A 22,913-nucleotide genomic window follows, 5' to 3' on the forward strand; every position below is an offset into this window, starting at 1 on the left:
TATTACATAAAGTTATTGAACTCAACTTTTATTCATCATAAAATTTATACAACTCCTCACCCACGTGAAAAAGCAGGAAATGCAGGTAAAAATATCTACAACCACTGTATAAGACACACCCAGTTTTTAGACCCCAAATATTTCTTTAAAAAAATGTGTCTTATATATACATATATACATGGGGAAATACAGTATATTAAAGAACAAAATTATATACATGTATTTCATCCTTATTTCAAATCATTCTTATTTCTCCAGTAAAGCAAATTAGGCAAATTAGTCAACATTTGATTAAAAGTCCCTACAGATGTTACAAGATATTCTTAGGTCTAAATTTTTAGGAATTTAAATAAGACTTGCCAGAATTTAACTTTAATGTATTGTATGTCTCTTTTTAATTTCAACAATGGCAAAAATTCACATCATAGCACTAATAATTCTATATGTCTATAAAACTTGGCTTAATGGATTGCTTCCAAAAATATTTTTCAAAGATTAAAAATCTATCTTACCTCAGTGAATCACAAAAGATGTTATCTATGTTCCAAAACAAAAATCCCAATAAAAATATACCCAAGGATGTATAACCCAGTCCTCTAAGCCATGGATAAACCCTGTGGGAAAATAAAAAAAGCACAATGAAAATTTTTCAAGTCACATAATGATCGGAGCTTGAAGTCATCACTTTGATGAGATAAAGTCTAATACATTTGCTTATTACATTTAGCCATTTAAAGGTACTGGGAGAGAATGTGTCTCTAAGACCTAGCTGTGTATCAAGAAGGTAATCTGAAAGACCCTAGTAACTTTATCAGCCTAATGGAAGTTCAAGGGGAGTGATGGAACAGAATTAACATTGGGTCACCTGCTCTATATCAGGCACTATAGTAAATTAGGAAAAAACACACACACGAATAAAATTTTCACATAAAGCTTGTGAGGCAAGTAGTATTCTTTTCACCTCACTGATGAGAAAACTGAAGCTTAGTGAGTTATCGAAAATAATAACAGCAGCTTATATGTATATCTTATAGATGCAATGAGGTTTCATTGACTTACATTAAAATGCATATGTTTAAAGTATACACATGATGAGTACATTCGTATATATCCATGAAACCAACACCATGCTCAACAAAATAAATATATCCATCACCTCCAAAAGCTGAGTTTGCATTTTTTTACGATGTTATATAAATGGAATTACAGTATATCCACTTTATGGTGTAGTTATTTTGAAATGTATCCATGTAGATATGTGTATCAATACTTCAGTTCCTTTTATTTCTTAGTACTCCACTATATAGATATACCACAATCTGTTTGTCCAAATATTGGTGAACATTTGTTGTTTCCTTTTTTTTTGTTTTTGCTATAACAAGTAAAGCAGCTATAATCATTCATTAATAAATCTTTTTATGGATGTATACTTTCATTTCTCTTGGGTAAAAAGCTAGGAGAGGAATGGCAGGATTGTACGGCAGGAAAACATTAAAACTTTTTTTTTTTTTTTTTTCACTTTTCTGAAGCTGGAAACAGGGAGAGACAGTCAGACAGACTCCCGCATGCGCCCGACCGGGATCCACCCGGCACGCCCACCAGGGGCGACGCTCTGCCCATCCTGGGCGTCGCCATGGGCCATCTTTGCTCCAATGGAGCCTTGGCTGCGGGAGGGGAAGAGCGAGACAGAGAGGAAAGCGCGGCGGAGGGGTGGAGAAGCAAATGGGCGCTTCTCCTGTGTGCCCTGGCCGGGAATCGAACCCTGGTCCTCCGCACGCTAGGCCAACGCTCTACCGCTGAGCCAACCGGCCAGGGCTAAAACTTTTTAAGATACTGATAAACCGTTTTCCGAAGTGACTGAATCATTTTACATTCCAGAGCAGTGTATGAGTGTTTTTTGTTCTACACCCTCACCAACACTTGGTATGACATCAGTCTTTTCAGCTGTTCTAGTAGGTATGCAGTGGTATCTTGTGGTAGTTTTAATTTGCACTTCCTTAATGACTAATATTATTGAGCATTTTTTCGTGTTCTTATTTGTCCTCCATCTATCTTCTTTGGTAATTTTGCTGAATTTCTGTCCATTTAAATAATTGCTGTTTGCCTTATTATTGCATTGTAAGAGTTCTTTATATATTCTACATATGTAAATCTTTTATTGGGTATATATTTTGCAAACATTTTCTCCAAATCTGTTACTTGTCTTTAATTTACTTGTGTCTTTTGAAGAAAGAGTGTTATTTTGATGTTTAATTTATCAATATTTACATTATAGTTTGCACTTTTTATGTCCTTTTTAATAAATTTTTACTTAACCAAAGTTGTAAAAACTTCTTCTATATTTTCTTCTAGAATTTTTATCATTTCAGCATTTACATTTAGGAATATGATTCACTTCTAATAAATGTTTGTAATGGTGTGAGCTTTAAGTTTATTTTTTAAGTATTATAGAATTGTGCACCTGAAACCTGTATAATTTTATTAACCAAAGTTACCCAATAAATTCAATTAAAATAAAAAAAATAAGTTCACTTTAAAAATAAGAATATCAAGCTGTTCAGCAGAACTTGAACATATTACCTTTTCCCCCACAGAACTACCTTAGAATGCTTATTTAAAATCAGGTCAGAATAGAGGTGTGGATCTATTTTTGGATGTTTCATTGATTTATATTTCATTCTTACCAGTAATACTACATTGCTTAATTAGTGTAGCACAGAGTAAAAAAAGGTAGTATAAGTCCTTTAACTGTAATGTTCTTTTTCTTTTTTTTTTTTTTTTTTTTTAATTTATTTATTTATTACAGAGACAGAGAGTGAGTCAGAGAGAGGGATAGACAGGGACGAAGAGAGATGAGAAGCATCAATCATTAGTTTTTCATTGCGCGTTGCAACACCTTAGTTGTTCATTGACTGCCCTCTCATATGTGCCTTGACCGTGGGCCTTCAGCAGACCGAGTAACCCTTTGCTGGAGCCAGCGACCTTGGGTTCAAGCTGGTGGGCTTTTGCTCAAACCAGATGAGCCCACGCTCAAGCTGGCGACCTCGGGGTCTCGAACCTGGGTCCTTCCGCATCCCAGTCCGACGCTCTATCCACTGCGCCACCGCCTGGTCAGGCTGTAATGTTCTTTTTCAAAACTGTTTTGGCTATTCTAGATCCTTTGCCTTCCCATGTAAATTTCAGAACCAGTTTCTCAATTTTTACCAAAAACTCTGCAGAGATTTTATAATTGCATTGAACGTAGAGATCAACTTGAGAAGAACTCACATCTTAATAATACTGAGTTTACTGCCTGACCAGTGGTGCACAGTGGTTAGTGTTGACTCGGAATGCTGAGATCCCAGGTTCGAAACTCCAAGGTTGACAGCGTGAATGTCGGATCACTGATGTTACCCCATGGTTGCTGGTTTGAGCCCAAGGTCACTGGCTCGGCTTGAGTGTGCCTCCCCCCTCGGGTCAAGGCACATAAGAGAAGCAATCAATGAACAACTAAGTAACCCAACTGATGCTTCTCATCTCCCTTCCTCTCTCTCTCTCAATAAATGAATGAATGAATGAATAAATGAGTTTCTATCCACAAAACTGGTACGTATACCCATTTATTTAGGTCTTCTTTATTTCCTCCCACAAAAAAAGCTATCATCGTAATTTCTAATATTCAGGTTTGCAAATATTTGCTAAATTTAACCCCCAAACACATGACATTTTTTAATGCTATTGTAAATTGTACTTTAGAAAATTTCACTTTCCAATTGTTTGGTGCTAGTACATAAAAATAGGATTTTTGAATATTGACTTGAATCTTGTATCCCTGAATTCCACTTATAGCTACTAGCTTTTGGTCCATGTTCAGTGATACTGTCTGTACATGAGCATATAATTTGCAAATATTATGTTTTACTTCCACCAGTATAATGATGAATAGAAGTGGTGATAACATATATCCGTGTTTTATTCTTGAGTTTAAAGAGAAATTTTTATTTATTTATTTATCATTATTTTTTCTATTTTGAGAGAGAGACATGAAGGGAGAAAGAGGGTGAAAAGAATCAACTTGTAGTTGTTTTCCCTTTAGTTGTACACTGAGCTTCTTGTACATGCCTTGACTGGGGCCTTGCCAGTGTCTCCCTGCTCAACCAGCAACCTTGGATTTTCTTGTCAGTGACCTTTGAGCTCAAGCTGGCAAGCTTTGGGATAATGTGGACAATTCCCCTGCTCAAGCCAGCGACCCTGCACTGACAAGCACATGCTCAGAGCTAGCTACCTTAAAGAAAAGGTTTTTTGGTTTTTTTTAAATGGGTAGACAATTATTAAGAGGAGACATTAAGGGTAGGGAGATTCTTTATTTTTTTTGCACACACATGCCTGCGCTAAAGAGAGAGAGAGAGCAGGACAGGGACAGACAGATAGGAAAGGAGAGAGATGAGAAGCATCAACTCATAGTTGCAGCACCTTAGTTGTTAATTGATTGCTTTCTCATATGTGCCTTGACCAGGGGGCTCCAGCTGAGCCAGTGACCCCTTTCTCAAGCCAGCCACCTTGGGCTCAAGCCAGAGACCTTGGGCTTCAAGCCAGCGACCTTTGGGCTCAAGCCAGCAACCACGGGGTCATGTCTTTGATCCCATGCTCAAGCCAGGGAGCCCATGCTCAATCTGGTGAGCCTGTGCTCAAAGAAAAACATTTTAAAACATTTCAAGACTAAATGTGTTAGATGCTGTAGAGTTTACAGCTTAGGAAATTTCTCTTCTATTACTAGTTTGTAAAGGATTTTATTTTGTTTCGTTTTAGGTCATAAATAGTTGTTGAATTCTATAAAATGATTTCTCTAAGTCTATTGTTATCATGTAGCGCTTTTTTTTTTGATATGGTAAATGACAAGAATAGATGTTTCCAAATACATATTTTAATGATAGGTATTTATATATAAATGAATGAAAAAGGTGATTAAAAATCATCAGGAAAGCATAAGGCTGACTGATAAAAGATTCTCAGAGAGGGTGAGGTTAAGAGAATCACAATCTGACTTCAGCTTGTTTCAGAGTTTATCATGGCCCCATCTGGAGGAGGCAGAAATGAGTTCCAGGAAATATAAGGCTTAACATTGCAAAGGCATCTATGTGACAGGGCTACAGTATGGACCAGTGTTGAGATGTGACAGAAGTATGATCAGTAAGAGCCATACTATTTCTGCTTCTAAGCTTACTTACCAGAGCCAATCTTCAGCTCTCAGCAGTAGTTCAAAGCAAAATTCTTCTATCGGGTGAAATGCATGTCTGGTTATCCAGGTAGCAGGGTACACATGAGAGAGCAAGAACTTCATCAGCACACAGTCCATGCAAGCTAAGTACAGATGTGATTCTGAGGACACACTACTCATGTATTACAAGGTACAAGAGTAGATAATATAAAAGGCCCTCAACATAACTGTCTGGAGTCACGCTGCTCCATTTTGGACTGGCTGCCTACCTAGTGTGTAGTTACCATCTGAGAAATCCTTTCCCTTCACCTTCACCTTCACTGTGGGAACTGCCTTCACCTCTCTCTGTGTTGAATTTCCTGTCTTGTATCCCATGTCTTCCTCTTTTCTGGTTTAATCTCTGGACACTTAGTTGTTCACTGATTGCTTCTCATACTTGCCTTGACTGGGGGCTCTAGCCAAGCCAGATCCCTTGCTCTTGCAGTGACCTTGGGCGCAAGCCAGAAACCATGGGATCAGAACGATAATCCCACGTTCAAGCTGGCGACCCTGCTCTCAAGCTGGTGAGCCTGCACTCAAGCCAGCGACCTTGGGGTTTTGAACCTGGAATCTCAGCATCCCAGGTCGATGCTCTATCCATTGACACCACCACCAGTCAGGCTTATTTCTCAAACATATCCTTCAACAGGTTCCTGAGCAATAGTTTATGGGATATACTTTTTTGAGAACTTGAATGTATAAAAATGTATTTTGTCCCCATATTTTATTGATAATTTGGCTGGCTATAGCATTCTAGGTTAGAATTCTATAATTCTAACTTTCAGTTTTGCTTCAGCAAATCCAAAGCCATTCTGATTCCTAATCCTTTGTATGTATAACTGCCTTAGAATGAAGAAATTTTCCTTGTCTAGAATTCTGACACTGACATGGGTATATTTTTACCCATTGTGCTGAAGAGCCAAAGGGTTCTTTCGATCTAATTAGTCATGTCTTTCAATTATAGGACATTTTGAGTTAATTGGTGATGATTTCATCCCTTCCTTTCTCTCTGCAACCACCACCCTCCCCCAACCCTTTATATGTTGGTACTTCTGATCTGGTCCAGTGTTATTTCTACAGAGCTTCTTCTATTCTTCACTTCTTTCTCATCATCCCTATGAACCCCAGGGTATGTGTGTGTGTGTGTCTGCCTTTGCTTTTGTCCTAACCAGAGAAGCCCATGGATCTGAGCTTTCTCTCCACAGCAGTGACAGTAAGCCTAAGGGTCCTGAGGCCTTGCACTGTCCTGTTTATTCTGGACCATACCATGGGTTTAATGCCTGTCCTGTGGGTAGATGCTTGCTGATAAGTAGGATTAGTGGGGTGACAGACCATAATGCAATCACAATGTGTATTCAGGAGAAGGGATTCCAGTGGCTTATTTCTATCTTTCAAACCCTTCACTTCAGATTTTTACTTTATATATTGGGGGGGTGGCAGGGATTCTCTGAATGTTCCTTTCTTATAGCATTCTACGTTGTTGTTGTTTTTTTTTAAGCGAGAGAGGGATAGGCCGACAGGAAGGGAGATGAGAAGCATCAACTCACAGTTGTGTCACTTTAGTTGTTTACTGATTGCTTCTCATACGTGCCTTGACCAGGGGGCTCCAGTCAAGCCAGTGACCCCTTGCTCCTGCCAGCAACCTTGGGCTTCAAACTAGCAACCTTTGGTCTCAAGCTAGTGACCATGGGACCATGTGAATGATCCCATACTCAAGCTAGAGACCTCTGGGTCTCAAACCTGGCACCTCAGTGTCCCTGGTCAATGCTCTATCCACTGCACCACCACTGGTCAGGCAGCATTCTACTCTTGACAGAGTATATTTCTAGCAATGTTAATGAATATTTGTTTTCATTTTGGGATTTTTGAAGTCTTTTTCTTCATGCATAAGTTGTTTTCTCTATGTTGATTTTCCCCCCTTATTACTTGTTTCGGACTCTATCATATTGGATACATTCATTTTGTCTGTTTCCTCATTCTTAAGAGTGGGAAACTAAAATGTTAACAAGCTCTAAGCATGTGGTTGAGGCCTTTTAGAGTAGTATCTTTCACTGAAGAGCTATTTTGCTGGGCCAAGTTTTAGGGAATGCCTAATATAAGTAGTTTTGGGTCTTCCTGGCTGCTCAAATTCTTTAAAAGACTTCCAATTTTCTGCCTATAGGTATTTTTTTTCAGATTTATTTATTAATTTTTACAGAGAGAAAAGAGGGAAGAGGGATGAGAAGTATCAATTCATAGTTGCTTACTTTAATTGTTCATTGGTTGCTTGTCATATGTGCCTTGACTGGGCAAGCCCAGGGTCTCAAACTGGTGACCTCAACATTCCAGGTCGACACTCCATCCATTGCGCTATCACAGGCCAGACTGCCCACGGGTCTTTGAATTCAGCATTCAGAATGCATAAGGTCACCCATGTTCCTTGACTTCAGTATGGTATTCACATGCTCAACTGTGCCTGGTGAAATCCAATTTAAAGACATTGTTCACCCTTTCCAGAGAATAAACCTTTAGACTTTAGCAGTTGCTCTGTGGTATTGAGTGGGTAAAGGGATCTAATCATTTAAGTTTCTTAACGCTTTTAACCAATTCTCTTTATTTTAGATTCCCCTCTCCATCTCCTTTCCCAAACTGCCTGTTGCTGTTTATGCCTGATACTTGAGAAATTTCTCTGATGAAATTGAAGGTTCTTGGCTTTGGATTTGACTTTCTTGGATTAGTTAAGGCAGTTAGCAGTAGTCCATTTACTTTTCAGCTTCTGCCTTTATTGATCCTGTTCTTTATTTCTCTTTGGGTTTATTCTATTAATCTACTTTCTAATTACTGAAGTTGGGTGCTTAGGGCATTATTCTTCAGCTTCTCTATTTCTCATGTAAACAACTAAGACTGTAAACTTCCATCTCAGAATAACTTTAGCTACATCATACTTTGATTTTGTAGTATTTTCATTATGGTTCCATTCTAAGCATTTCAATAGTTCCATTATGATTTCTTTTTTTACTTGTATTTAAAGTGTGGTTTTAGGTTGCCAAATATATGGGCTATTTTGATTCATCCTGTTTTACTAAAGTAAATGTACTATATAGTCAGAGAACTTGTTATAAATGACACCAATTCTTTAAAGTTTAATTAACCTTGTTTTAAAGCTGGTATCTGGTACAGTTAATGATCACTCCAAGCATGCTTGCAAAGATCACGCATTCTTTAATTGTTGAGTGTATTAGGTCATTTTGTTATTGTGTTACTCAAATTTTATCTATATTCTTGTTTATTTTTTTGTAGTCTGAGTTACTGTGTTAAAATAGCTCAGCAATGATGGAGCATTTATTTATTTGTTTTCCAAATTGTCAATTTTTGCTTAAAAATTTCCAAATTTAAGATTGCCATTTTTTCCAGTAAACTGAATCTTTTAATAATAATGAACAGATTTATTTTAAATAATACCTTAAATATTTTTTATCTGGTTTTAAAATGGCTAGTCCTTTTAGTCAATATTTGTGCAGTTTATTTTTATATTCTTTTCTTTCAAAGTTACTGGGTATCTATGTTTTAACCATGTTTTTTATGAACAACATATTAGTTGTTCATAAGAACAACATATTGCTGTGTATTTTTTTCCTGTTTGACAGTCAGTATCTTTTAATTACTTAGCTGTGTCCATTTATATTTACTGTGATTACTGATGTATTTTGAATTATTTCTGCTCCTTTATTTTCTGCTTTTATGACTTTTCTTTGACTCTCTTTTACCCTTCTCCTGATTTCTTTTGGACTCAATTTTCATAATCCCATTTTAACTATTCTTCATGTTTTTAAAAGTTATTGTAAAATCAATTATTGTTTCTAGTGGCTATCAAAAATGCATACATAAAGTCTAAAATTATTCACTGTAGTACCCTCTTGCCCAAAATAACCTTAGGAACTATGTCACTAAGATCATTCTCTTGTTGCTCACATGTTATTATATCTACCATTTTAGTTCCAATTTTAAAATCTTTCAAATTAGATATTATTTAAATAGTCACAACATTTTTGGTCAGATAGTCCAATAGGTTGCTATTTTTTTTTTCTTTCATTGTGCTATCTTGTATCTCAGCTCTTCCTCCTAAAAAATCTTTTTGGAGGTCTTTCAGTATTAGTTAAATTTCCCCATTTTTTGTTTGGTTCAAAATGTCAATTTTACCCTTATTCTTAAAATATATTTGGGTATACAATTCTAAGTTGATGGTTAATTTCTCTCAGGACTTTGAAGATAACTGTGTTTTGGCTTCCATTGTTGCTATTGATAAGCCTGTGCTAGGCTGTTACTCCTTTGTTGGTAATATGTCTTCTATCTCTACATGTTTTTAAAATGTCTTACTTTGGATTTCAGCAATTTCAGTATGCTTTTTCAGAATTTAACTGTGGATAATATCTCTATTTAAAGCAGAAAAGAATTAAGCACTTTTGATTCCAACAGAAATGCTGAATGAGCAAAATTTAGGCTCTCCAGGAATGATTCATGAACATAATCAAAGATTATCTTGCCAATGAATTCCCCCCACCCTCGCCCATTTAGGAAGCTGGAGAACTGGGAAGCCTCTGGATCAACCACTGTATCCAATATTATACCATTTTAGCTAAAACTCACAAATCATGGAGCTGCCATCACACCTGTTTGTTCCAGAGCCATAATATGCACGCCTTAGATACACAACAGTAAATGGATGCTTTATATACTACTTCTCTTCCTCAACTTGACTTGGTTTTGAATTCCAGTCTTATGTGAATATATGTAATTGGAAGAACCTGAATGTACCTGGAACCTTACCTGCAAAGAAAATAAGGGAAATAAAGCTCTTAGCTTTTTAACATCTGCATTATAGAAAGGCACTCTTGAAGTAGGCTGGAATGATGCTGAGTGAGGTAATCTATCACATCGCCATACCTGAGAAAGATTTCCTTTCGTATATTCTGCTTGGGAATTGTTCTTGAAGCTCAAAAGTTATGTCTTTTATCAACTGTAGAAATTTCTCACCTATTATCTCTTTGAATATCTCTTTTCTCCCCATTTTTGCTACTCTCTCCTCCTAGAACTGCAATTACAAGTGTTATTTCTGTGATGCTTTGTTTTATTACTTTAGAACTGCCTTCCAATTTAATTAATTCTCTTTAACTCTAATTTACTAACTTACCCATTGAGTTTTTTATTTCAATGATTTTTTTAAACATCAAGAGTTCTTTAATTCTTTTTCAAATCTAGAATTTCATTTTTGATAATCTACCATTCCTTATTCACCTTTTCATTTTCTTTTATTTCAGTAAATATTTTTAAAATACCTATGTTTCAGCATCTGATGCGGGGAGTTTATTTCTGCTATTTTCTGCTTGTCATGACTTTTGCTTATGGTAACTTATTTCCTCCTCTGGATTTGGAATTATTGACTGGTACACGTTTGATTGCCAATTTGTTAAAATCTTGAGAGGTATCCATTAACAGTATATTTCTTTGAACATAATTTGCTTTTGCTTCTCTAAGATATGCTGGGGCTCTATGAAAGTTGTATCTATTTGAGTTAATTTTATACTTTGAGGTTTCCCAGACAATAAGGGTTATGTACATTTGAATCCCAAATCTGTATGAATTCAGAATAGTAATTATAAAATTTTAGGGGAGTCATATTTCCTGCCTAAAACTGAGGATGAAAGACAAGTTAGTGAAGAGCAAATTTTTTTCTAACCCAGATTTCACTAACAGTTTATCTCTTTGATGGTCTTGGCTTTATATCTTTGTGTGTGGCAGTAAGGAAACAGTTCCAACTGCCCATATAAGACATGCCAAAAGCTGTTTTCTTTTCGTTTTGTTTCTCTTTTTTTGACAGAGACAGAGACAGATTGGGACAGACAGGAAGGGAAAGAGATGAGAAGCATCAATTTTTTGTTGTGGCATCTTAGTTGTTCACTAATTGCTTTTTCATGTACCTTGATCAGTGGGCTACAGCAGAATGAGTGACCCCTAGTTCAAGCCAGAAACTTTGGGCTTCAAGCCAGCAACCTTTGGGTTGAAAAAGAAAACTTATGTAACTGCTATTCTATAGCCAAACTCCACAGAAAAACCTAGTCCCATCCCCATCCATGCTGCAATATCTGCCAGTGACCCCACACTCAAGCCAGTGAGCCTGCGCTCAAGCTGGCAACCTTGGGGTTTCGAACGTGGGTCCTCTGCATCCCAATCCAATGCTCTATCCACTGCATCACCGCCTGGTCAGGCCCAAAAAGCTTTGTTTTCAATCTCTTCAAGAAGTTCTTCAAACCTAAGACTGATTTCCTGGTATTTGCAAATGCCTTCAAATTGATCATTATTTCAGAACTCATTTGTCAGACTAGTTTACAGTATCTTCTTTGAATTTAATGCTCTGGAATTATATTTATGTTCTTTTGAGCTTAATATGCATTTCAAAGGATGTTTGTTATCGTTTACTCAGAAATTTCTACATGTTCTGTTAAAGGAGAGATTTTCAGATATCTTGTCAAACATATTAAAAGAAACAAAAGTTTGAGAGTTTCAATTTGACTTAAAAAAATCTTTACTAACAAACATTATTCTGAGTTCCAGGTGTTACCAAGATAAATAAGACTTTAAGAAACTTACAATTTAGTTGGGCAGACAGATAAGTAAAAAATGAAAATACTAAATGAAATAATCACCAAGTGGATATGTAAAAAAGAAGCTATGGCAAGGCAGATTGAAGAAAGATGTTTTTATTTCATAGGATTTACATGGTTTCATATGTTTTATAGGTCTATCATTTGTGTTTCTAAAAGTATTGTTATCCTATCTGTCAGACCTGATTTTAGGCAAGGACTGTTTTGGTTTTTTTGCTTCTTTAAAATAAATACCCTTAGGTGCCTAGATTAAAGACAGAATAAACTAGAGACTACTGCTTCTGGGAAGATGAAACAGACATACTTTTACCTATTCTTCAGACTTAAGTACAATTTAAAAAAAATTTTTTAATGAACCTTATATATAAACAAACAGAAGAAGACTCTGAAATATGAAGAGAAGAAGGCAGACTTGTTAGGAACTCTGGACCTGAGTAATGCTATAGTAATAAGTTACATGCATTTCTTCTTCTTTTTTTGCTGCTTCTTATATCACAGAGTTGGAACTGAAGAAGCTAGAAACCCAGTAATGCCACTAAGCACAGACAAAAAACAAGAGCCCAACTAAAGCCTGTTGTCTCTAGCCCAATGGCCAGGAAAGAGGCAGCTTAGCACAAAACAGAAAACTTACGTAACTGCTATTCTATAGCCAAACTCCACAGAAAAACCTAGTCCCATTCCCATCCATGCTGCAGTATCTGCTTGAGAACCTAGATTTCGCCCCTCATCAGGCTGTAAGAAGGTGCCCCAACCTCCTGCCAGGCTAAGGTTAAGCAGGGAAGGCTGGAACTTGCATCTCATCCAGCAGTTATGAACTCCCCACTCCCTGCAGTGTCGGTCAAGACCACACAGGAAGCCTGAACTTGCATCCTCATGTGGCAACAGTGTTCTTTTTTCTCCCCATGGTTGTGTGTCAGAGGAGATATACTGGCGAGTCAGAACTCTCACACTAACCGAAGTAAGAAGGTCATTAAGAGGTGTCAGTGAAATAATTAAGTATTCCTGCCCCTTCCAGCCAAGGGTGGTATCAGGAAGGCCTAATAAAAAAATGGAAATTTTCTCCCAGCCCAGCAGTAATGAGAAGCTTCTTCCCCAACTGTGTGCTGAAAGGCCTAGGAAGAACTTGGATACCTACTAGTATTTGGCAGTAATAAAGTGGCACTCAGGGACCTGTGGGACTATAACAAAAGGTCTAGCATTCATGTTATTGGTCTCCTGGAAGGAAAGGAAAAAGAGGGCAGGGTTGAAAAAGTACTTGAAGATATACTGGCTGAAAACTTTCAAATTTAGCCAACCCCCTCCCTCCCAAAAAACTATTAAAAAAACCTAAACCCATAGATTGAAGAAGCTGAGCCAGCCTCAAACAAGTTAAACTCAAAGAAATCCACATCAAGACACATCATAATCAAACTTCTGAAAATTAAAGACAAGGGGGAAATCTTGAAAGCAGTGAGAGAGAAAAAACAGCTTACCTATACTATGTGGGAAAAACTATTTGAATGACAGGATTTCTTATCAGAAAACTTGTAGGCCAGAAGAACGTGGTCCACCATTTTTCAATTAAAAAAGAAACTGTCAACCAAGAATGCTATATATAGTGAAAATACCCTTCAGGAATGAAACAGAAATCAAAACAGTCTCAGAGGAAGGAAAACTAAAAAGATACGTTGCCAATATTTCTACCCTAAACAATTGGCTAAGGAAGTTTTCTAAATAGAAAGGAAATGATGAGGGAAGGAAGGTTGAAAAGTTAGATAAGAAAACAAATGAAAAGAGTAAAAATATTAGTAAATATATTTTCCTTCTCCTCTGGAGTTTTAATATTATGTTTTATTGTTGGGGCAAAAAATCTTGATATTGTCTAATGAGATTCTACATGCATGTAGAAAAAATATTTAAGATGCTATATTTTAAATGGCACAGGGAAAAGGCAATATTATGGGTTGAATTATTTCCCCCTACAAAAGATATGCTGAAGTCCTAACCCCTAGTACCGGAGAACACAACTGCATTTAGAAATAGAATCACTGTAGATATAATTAGTTGAGATGAAGTCATGCCTGACCAGTGGTGGCACAGTGAATAGAGCATTAACCTGGGATGCTGAGGTCCAAGGTTCAAAATCCCAAGGTCACCAGCTTGAGCGCCGGTTCATCTGGCATGAGCATAGGCTTACCACCTTGAGCACAAGGTCACAGCCTTGAGCATAGGATCATTAATATGATCCTATGGTCACTGGCCTGAGCCCAAAGGTCACTGGCTTGAACCTCAAGGTTGCTGGCTTGAGCCCCCCAGTCAAAACATGTATGAGAAGCAATCAATGAACAACTAACGTGACACAACTATAAGTTGATGCTTCTCATCTCTTTCCCTTCCTGTCTCTCCCTCTCTTTCAAAAAAATAAATAATAAAGGCCCTGGCCGGTTGGCTCAGTGGTAGAGTGTTGGCCCGGCATGTGGATATCCTGGGTTCGATTACTGGTCAGGCACACAGGAGAGGCAACCATCTGCTTCTCCACCCCTCCCCCTTCTCACTCTGTCTTCCTCTCCTGTAGCCATGGCTCAATTGATTTGAGCACTTCAGCCCTGGGAGCTGAGGATGGCTCCATGAAGCCTCTGCCTCAGGTACTAAAAATAGCTTGGTTGTGAGCATTGGCCCAAGATGGGTAGAGCATCAGCCCTGGACATGGGTCTCCAGGTGGATCCTGGTCGGGGCACATGTAGGAGTCTGTCTATCTCCCCTCCTCTCATTTGTAAAAGAAGAAGAAAAAAAAGAAGCTATATTGGAGTAGAGTAGGCTCCTTATCCAATATGACTGATGTCCTTATAAGAATATGTGAATACACAGACACAGAGAGAACACCATATCATGACAAAGGCAGAGACTGGAATCATACAGGTAAAAGTCAAGGAATGCCAAAGATTGCTATCAAACCATCAGAATCAAAGAATAACTAAGGATGGATTCTGATACAGGTTTTGGAGGAAGCATGCCTTACTGACACCTTGATTTCCAAATTCTAGCCTCCAGAACTACTGCTCACAAAAATTAGGGGATATTTTATAACTTTATATTTGTTTTTAAAATATCCCCTAATTTTTGTGAGCAGTATATATAATTTGAAGAAGTATTCTATAGCTATGGAAACAAGAGAGTATGGCATTGGTAAAGAGATAAATACATAGATCAAAGCAACAGAATAAAACAAATCCTCACAAATATACCCAAATAAATTATGAGAAAGGTGTAAAGCAATTCAAAGGAGAAAGGATAGTCTTTTCAAATAGTGATCCTGGTGAAGTTGTGCATCCATAGGGGGAAGGCATCTCAACCTAAGCCTCACATCTTAAACAAAAACTAACTCAAAATAAATCATGAACTTAAATGTGAAATGCAAAATGCAAAACTACACAAAACTTTTAGAAGAAAACATAGGTGAAAATCTGAAATTTGGCACTGAATCCTTAGACTTAACACCAAAAGCATGATCCACAAAAAAAAAATCTGATAAGGTATACTCATCAAAATTAAAAAGTTTTTTTCTGTCTATGACCCTGTGAAAAAGATGAGAAGACAAGGTACAGACTGGGAGAAAATATTTGTGAGCCACATGCTTGATGAAGGATTAGTATCTAAAATCTAAAGAATGCTCAAAACTGAACCAGAATAAAAAAAAGAGAGAAATAGTCCCATTAGAAAATGGGTAAAGAGACCCTGGCTGGTTGGCTCAAGTGGTAGAGTGTTGGCCTGGCATGTGGAAGTCCCAGGTTCGATTCCTGGCCAGGGCACATAGGAGAAGCATCCATCTGCTTATCCATCCTTCCCCCTCTCCTTTCTCTCTGTCTCTCTCTTCCCCTCCCGCAGCCAAGGCTCCATTGAATCAAAGTTGGCCTCTGCCTCAGGTGCTAGAATGGTTTGGGTTACAACAGAGCAATGCCCCAGATGGGCAGAGCATCACCCCCTAGTGGGCATGCCAGGTGGATCCTGGTTGGGCGTGTGCAGGAGTCTCTTTGCCTCCCTGCTTCTCACTTCAGAAAAATAAAATAAAGGAAAAGGGTAAAGACACAAATAGACTTTCATAATAAAAGATATACAGATGGCAAATAAGCACATGAAAATATATTCAACATAATTAGACATTAGAGAATTAAAACCACTATGAGATATCAGTACATACAACTAAGAATGGTTAAAATAAAAAATGTGACAATACCAAATGTTGGCCAAGATGCAGAGAAATTGGGCCACTCATACAATGCTGGTGGGAATGTAAAATGGTACAGTCACTGTGGAAAATAGTTTTGCAGCTTTGAGAAAAACTAAACATACAACTACAATACTGTCGTGGTGACAAGGACTACTCAGAGTAGCAAACCTGTCATTTGGTTCCTGTTCCTCACACGAGGCACCACTTGTCACTGCAACAGTGAACTACTCGGAGACCAGATGGAATGCTCAAAGGGGCTGAGGGGAGGCAACAGTCCCGGTCAGCAGGTTGCAGGACTGAAGCCTTGTCCTCAGCCTTATTCAGATATTTATTAGCAAGTGCAAAGAACTCAAGGAAGCAAACAGAGTAAGTTCTCAGAGGCTAAAGTAAAGTACAAGGAACATGCTGGCTCCTAATCTGTTATGAGAGTCTAAACATTTTCTGTGTTGCTAAATCTTATCCTGCTGTTTATGCTGTTTTGCTGTTTCCAGCACGCACTGTTTCCAGTAAGGGATCAGAGAGGCCTCTGGGCACTCGTCCACTCAGGGCTTTTGCCGTAGGGTGCCTCGCTGTCTCTAATTGTAATCCTAACTCTGTATATTTTCCCAGCATATTACTATATAATACAACGCAGTAATTCCACTCTGGGCACCTATTCCAGAGAAATAAAAACTTGCATTCACACAGAAACATGTAAACAAATATTCATAGTAGCTTTGCTCATTACAGTCAAAAACTGAAAACAATTCAGGTGTCATTTAACAGGTGAATGGTTAAACTGTGGTATATTCAAATCATGGACTACTGCTCAGCAATAGAAAGGAATAAACTATTGAATACTCAACTTATATTAATTTCCAGTGAATTATGCTAAGTGCAGAAGGCCAATCCCAAAGGATACATATGATCCCACTTATATATATAATATTCTTAGAATGAAAACAATTATAGAAATGAAGGACAGCTCAGTGGTTGCCAGGGGTTAAGAACAGGGGTGAAGGAATGGGTGGGAGGGAAGTGAATGTGACTCTAAAGGGACAACAGGAATCCTTTGTGGGGGGGGGATTGTTCTGTATCTTGACTCTATCAATGTCAAATCCTGGTTGTAATATTGTATCAAGGTTTTGCAAGATGTTACTGTTGGAGAAAACTGGTAAAGGGTACCAATTTCTTACAAATGCATGTGATTCTACCATTACCTCAAGATAAAAAAGTTTAATTAAAAAAGAATAAACTCACAAATCATAATATTTACTTATTGAGCACCTACTGTATGGTCAGGCCTTATGTAAGGTACTCACATGACTATTTCTAATTTAATCTTCATAAACTCTAAAATAAAGTTATACCTACCGTATTTCCTAAATGATATTTCTAGAACATTGATTCTGTGGGACATTAACAGCCTTACTTGAGAGGTATTCTATAAAAAGGGTTTCTTAGTCAAGTAGTTTAACCAATAAGAATTGTTTTTCTCTAGGATTTTTCAAAGCCTTTAGTATATAATATACATTATAAACAAAAGGAGGCCATTACACATAGCTTCCCTCAAATTTCTTTAATTTTGGAACTTTAGTTTTCACAGGATGCCTATCAACTTGCTTAATGAACTAGTATTACTTGTAATTACACCATAATAAGTGTTGGGTTATAGTTTTCAATCAATATCCCTGCTGGAGTTAGGTTTTATGTGTTATTTCAATTTAAGCTATAGATTTTACCACCTGAATGTATTCTAATCATAGTGTTGATGATCCAAACTACTTACCATGTAACAATATAAATAGATCGAAGTACTAATGCAAAGACCAACATTCCATACATGACCTGAATAAGAAGGGAAAAAATAAAGTTAGTAAAATCTTTATTCTTTAGCAAAGGAAGTGTATTTTGCCCACAAAAACAGCCCTCTCAATTAAATATAAACATTTATTATCTTTCATTACAACTTAAAAATCAGACTTTTAAAAAATTTCTAATTATATACTTGAGTCATGCTAACCTTTGAGGAAAAATTAAGAGCCTGCTTATGAATAACCACACGTCCTATATCAATTTTAATTCTCATGGTTATGTGAAATTTTAAATATCTGCTGAAACCTGAACAAATGCTATAATTTTGGCTAACACTCCTTAGAATCTTCTCTTCTCTTTAGCTTCACTTCCAGCAAATGATTCTATTTTCCATTTGAAAACAGTATAAATATGAACTCTTTCAAACTCTCCTTCTAAGTGTTTGTGCATTCGTATATGCGTCCTCTCCCTGCATTCTTTCTCCCATTACTAGTGTCCAAAAAAAGGTGCCCATTTCTTCTTGACTGAAGTTAATCTAATTTGGGTCCTTGATTCTGCATATATGCTCCCACATCTTCCTGGATGTAGTTCCATTAACTAATCTTTTTCTCTTCTATAATGGGCCCTGTGTAGTACTACTACCTGGAAAACTAAACCTAATGGAAAAATAGAAATTTAAAACGTTAAATATTAAAAACTAAAAGTTGGATAGAATATAAATATAGACTTAAGAAATATTTATAAAGACAATAGTTGGAAGAGTACCATGCACATCAAGAAATAGATCCCGGACCCTGGCAAGTTGGTTAAGTTGTAGATCGTCGGCCCCAGGTGCAGATGTCCCGGGTTCAATTCCTGGCCAGGGCACACAGGAGAAGTGACCATCTGCTTATCCACCCCTCCCCCTCTTGCCTCTCTCTCTCTCTCTTCCCTTCCTGCAGCCATGGCTCTATTGGAGCAAACTGATCCTCAGTGCTGAGGATGGCTCCATGGCCTCTGCCTCAGGCACTAAGAAGAGCTTGGTTGCTGAGCAACAGAGCAACACCCAGATGGGAAGAGCATTGCACCCTAGTGGGCTTGCCAGGTGGATCCTGGTCGGGGCGCATGTGGGAATCTGTCTCTGCCTCCCTTCTCAATTTTATTCTCAATGAATAAAAAAAAAAAATGGATCCTGGTTAATGCCTAGAAGTACTGCACATGTCGCTTCCCAGTGCAACCCTCCCCCCAACAACTTAGACCTTTTTTTTTTTTTAACAGAGACAGAGAGAGAGAGTCAGAGATAGGGATAGATAGGGATAGACAGACAGGAACGGAGAGAGATGAGAAGCATTAATCATTAGTTTTTCGTTGCGCATTGTGACACCTTAGTTGTTCATTGATTGCTTTCTCATATGTGGGGCTACGGCAGACCGAGTAACCCCTTGCTTGAGCCAGCGACCTTGGGTCCAAGTTGGTGAGCTTTGCTCAAACCAGATAAGCACGCACTCAAGCTGGCGGCCTCGGGGTCTCGAACCTGGGTCCTCTGCATCCCAGTTTGACGCTCTATCCACTGTGCCACCACCTGGTCAGGCTAGATTTTTAAATAAACAATCTTTTGCTTTTTTTTCAATATATTTACTAATTTAAAATTGTCTCCTAAATATACATTCCTAAATATTTGTTTTGAATTTTAATAGAATTTTAATTTATAATAGAATAATACTGCATATCTTTGTTTTTGTCTTGTCTTTTAAAATTCAGATGTTTTGTACATACAATCTTAGTTCATTCTTTTTTTTTTTTTTTTTTTTTTTTTTACTCATTTTTAGAGAGGAGAGACAGATAGGAGAAAGAGACAGAGAGAGAGAAGGGGGGAGGAGCTGGAAGCATCAACTCCCATATGTGCCTTGACCAGGCAAGCCCATGGTTTCGAACCAGCGACCTCAGCATTTCCAGGTCGACGTTTTATCCACTGCGCCACCACAGGTCAGGCCAGTTCATTCATTTTTGATGTTATGTACTATTTAACTGGATAAAAATGCCACAATTTATCCATTCTTGTGTTGATGGACATCTTTAGGTTATTTCCAGTTGCACTATTCTGAACATTCTTATTCACACATCCTAGTGCACATTTACAGAAATTTATCTACGGTGTGTACCTAAAAATGTAATTGCTGGGTTGGAGGGTGTATGTATCATCAAAATTTTTTTTTTTTAAAAAAAGCCAAACTGTTTCCAAAATGGTTATACCAATCTTTAAAAGGTGTCTGTGTTTCTTTTGTGCCACATACTCACCAACATATGAAATAGTCAGGTTTCTAAACCTTTGTCAATCTATGTTTTTAATTCCTTGCCAGCCAGCACTTGATACTGTCAAGTCTCTTTGATTTTAGCTATTCTGTTAAGAGTGTAGTGATAGCTTATTGCTTAAAATTTTCATTTCCATGATGACTAATAGATTTAGCAATATTTCATATGTTTACTGGCACTGGATATAACTTTTGTGATGTGTCTCTTAAAATCTTTTGTTCAAAACAACAAAGAATAAGTGCTGGCGAGGATGTGGAGAAAAGGGAACCCTCCTGCATTGCTGGTGGGAATGTAGACTGGTGCAGCCTCTGTGGAAAACAGTATGGAGATTCCTCAAAAAATTAAAAATGGAACTGCCTTTTGACCCAGCTATCCCACTTTTAGGAATATACCCCAAGAACACCATAGAACTGCTCCAAAAGGAGAAATGCACCCCCATGTTTGTGACAGCATTGTTCACAATAGCGAAGATCTGGAAACAGCCCAAGTGTCCGTCAGAGGACGAGAGGATTAAAAAGCTTTGGCACATATATACTATGGAATACTACTCAGCCATACGAAATGATGACATCAGATCATTTACAATAACATGGATGGACCTTGATAACATTATACAGAGTGAAATAAGTAAATCAGAAAAAACTAAGAACTATATGAATCCATACATAGATGGGACATAAAAATGAGACTCAGAAACATGGACAAGAATGTGATGGTAACAGGGGTGGGGTGAGGTGGGGGGGGATGGGGCGATGAAGGAGAGAGAGGGGGTGAGGGGAGGGGAGGGGAGGGGCACAAAGAAAACCAGATAGAAGGTGAAGGAAAACAATTTGACTTTGGCTGAGGGGTATGCAGAATAATCAAATGTCAAAATAATCTGGAGAAGTTTTCTCTCAATATATGTACCCTGATTTATCAATGTCACTGCATTAAATTTAATAATAATAAAAAAATGTTAATAAAAAATATTTTGTTCACTTTTCTACCAGGTCTTCTTTCACTTTATTGGTTTGTAGGAAGTCTTCACACACATTAGTCTTTGACTGATTACATGTATTGTGAATACCTTATTCCATTCTATAGCATTGTTTTCACTCTTTTTAAAATATTTTATTCATTAATATTAGAGAGAAAGGAAGGGGGAAAGAGAGAGAAACATCAATTTGTTGTTCCACTTATTTATGCATTCATTGGTTGATTCTGGTATGTGCCTTGACCAGGGATCAAACCTGCAACCTTGGCATAGCAGGACAATATTCAAACCAATTAAGCTACCTGGTCAGAATTGTTTTCACTCTCTTTATGATGTCTTTGATGAATCTAAATTCTAAATTTTAAGATAAATGATTAGTGTTTTCTGTGTCTTGTAATGATATAGCTATCTATTTATTTAGGTATTCTTTAATGTCTCCAAGTGTGTTTTATAATTTCTCTCATATATATGTCTTAAACATTTATATTAAATTTATTCTTAAGTATTTCATATTTTGAGATGATTATTATAAGTTTACTTTTAAAAATATTTAAACCTGTTTGCTGTTAGAGATAAATACAACCATTTTTATATATTATTTTATGTAATGTGACTTTATTTTTAAAAATCTTTTAATTATAATTTTTTATCTGTAGATCGTTTAGTTTTTCTATGTATACATTTGTATGTCACTTGTGACTGCTTACAGTATTGTTTCATACTTTTAAACTCAGTGATTTTTATTTTTCTTGCTTACCTCAGTGGACCACCAGGGCAATGGGAATAAAATTGGTGATAACAAACATTTTTATTATCTCATGTTCAGAAGGAAAGCTTTCAATGGTTCATCACTAAGTGTAATGTTAGCTGTAGGATTTGAAAAAAAAATTTAATAATCTTTATCTGATTCAGAGGTCTTCTTTTATTTATAGTTTGCGAGGAGTTTTAAAATCATGGGTATATTTTAATTTTATCAAATACTTTCTCTGTATCTCTTGAGATAATTACATAATTTTTGTCCTTTAACCTTTTAATATAATTAAAAGATTACGTACTACTGTGGACTCTATTAAATAGAATCCAACAAATCTTTATCGCGCATTATACTAGAGTCTGGAGACATAATGGTGTGAGTAAAAAGTTAATATCAGCCTGGGCTGATGCAGGCCTTGTTGAGAACGACCTCAGTCTCCCAGCCTTGGACACAACAATTAAGATATAGGGGGAATGTTGTTTTGAAGGACTGTACCTAGGTTGGAGGCTTGAGGCCTGCATGAGAACAGAATAAAAGATGACCATAAAAAAATAGGAAAAGGGGTCTGTAGTTCCTATGTGTTACAATGACCTCTACTACATGTAGCGCTCATCTCTGGCAGCTTTACACAACTTAAGTGGATGAGAGGGCAAAATAAGCTGTGTATGTGGATACCTATTATTCTCCTGATGAGGTGACTATGTGATACCTGCTGTATCCTTCACCTTGTTTACTTCTATAAAGCTAAACTAAGAAAACAGTTATTAGATTTTTTTTTTTGTATTTTTCCGAAGTTGGAAATGGGGAGGCAGTCAGACAGACTCCTGCATGCGCCCAACTGGTATCCACCCGGCATGCCCACCAGGGGGCGATGCTCTGCCCATCTGGGGCATTGCTCTGTTGCAACCAGAGCCATTCTAGCGCCTGAGGCAGAGGCCATGGAGCCACCCTCAGCACCCGGGCCAACTTGGATCCAATGGAGCCTTGGCTGAGGGAGAGGAAGAGAGAGACAGAAA

At 37.3% G+C, this 22,913-nt stretch overlaps 1 protein-coding gene across 1 annotated transcript in view; it reads right to left on the minus strand.

Moving 5' to 3' along the window:
- Positions 1-22,913, minus strand: part of ACER3 (alkaline ceramidase 3) — a 134,293-nt gene that overhangs the window by 17,590 nt on the left and 93,790 nt on the right. Inside the window, exons 7-8 of the mRNA XM_066249681.1 lie at positions 17,853-17,911; positions 513-614 (exon numbers count right to left, since the gene is read on the minus strand). Coding sequence (XP_066105778.1) covers positions 513-614; positions 17,853-17,911 — 161 coding nt within the window. The remainder of the gene's footprint in view (positions 1-512; positions 615-17,852; positions 17,912-22,913) is intronic.

The sequence above is a fragment of the Saccopteryx bilineata genome, chromosome 1 (genome assembly GCF_036850765.1).
Source record: "Saccopteryx bilineata isolate mSacBil1 chromosome 1, mSacBil1_pri_phased_curated, whole genome shotgun sequence".
In the NCBI taxonomy this organism is placed as follows: domain Eukaryota; kingdom Metazoa; phylum Chordata; class Mammalia; order Chiroptera; family Emballonuridae; genus Saccopteryx; species Saccopteryx bilineata.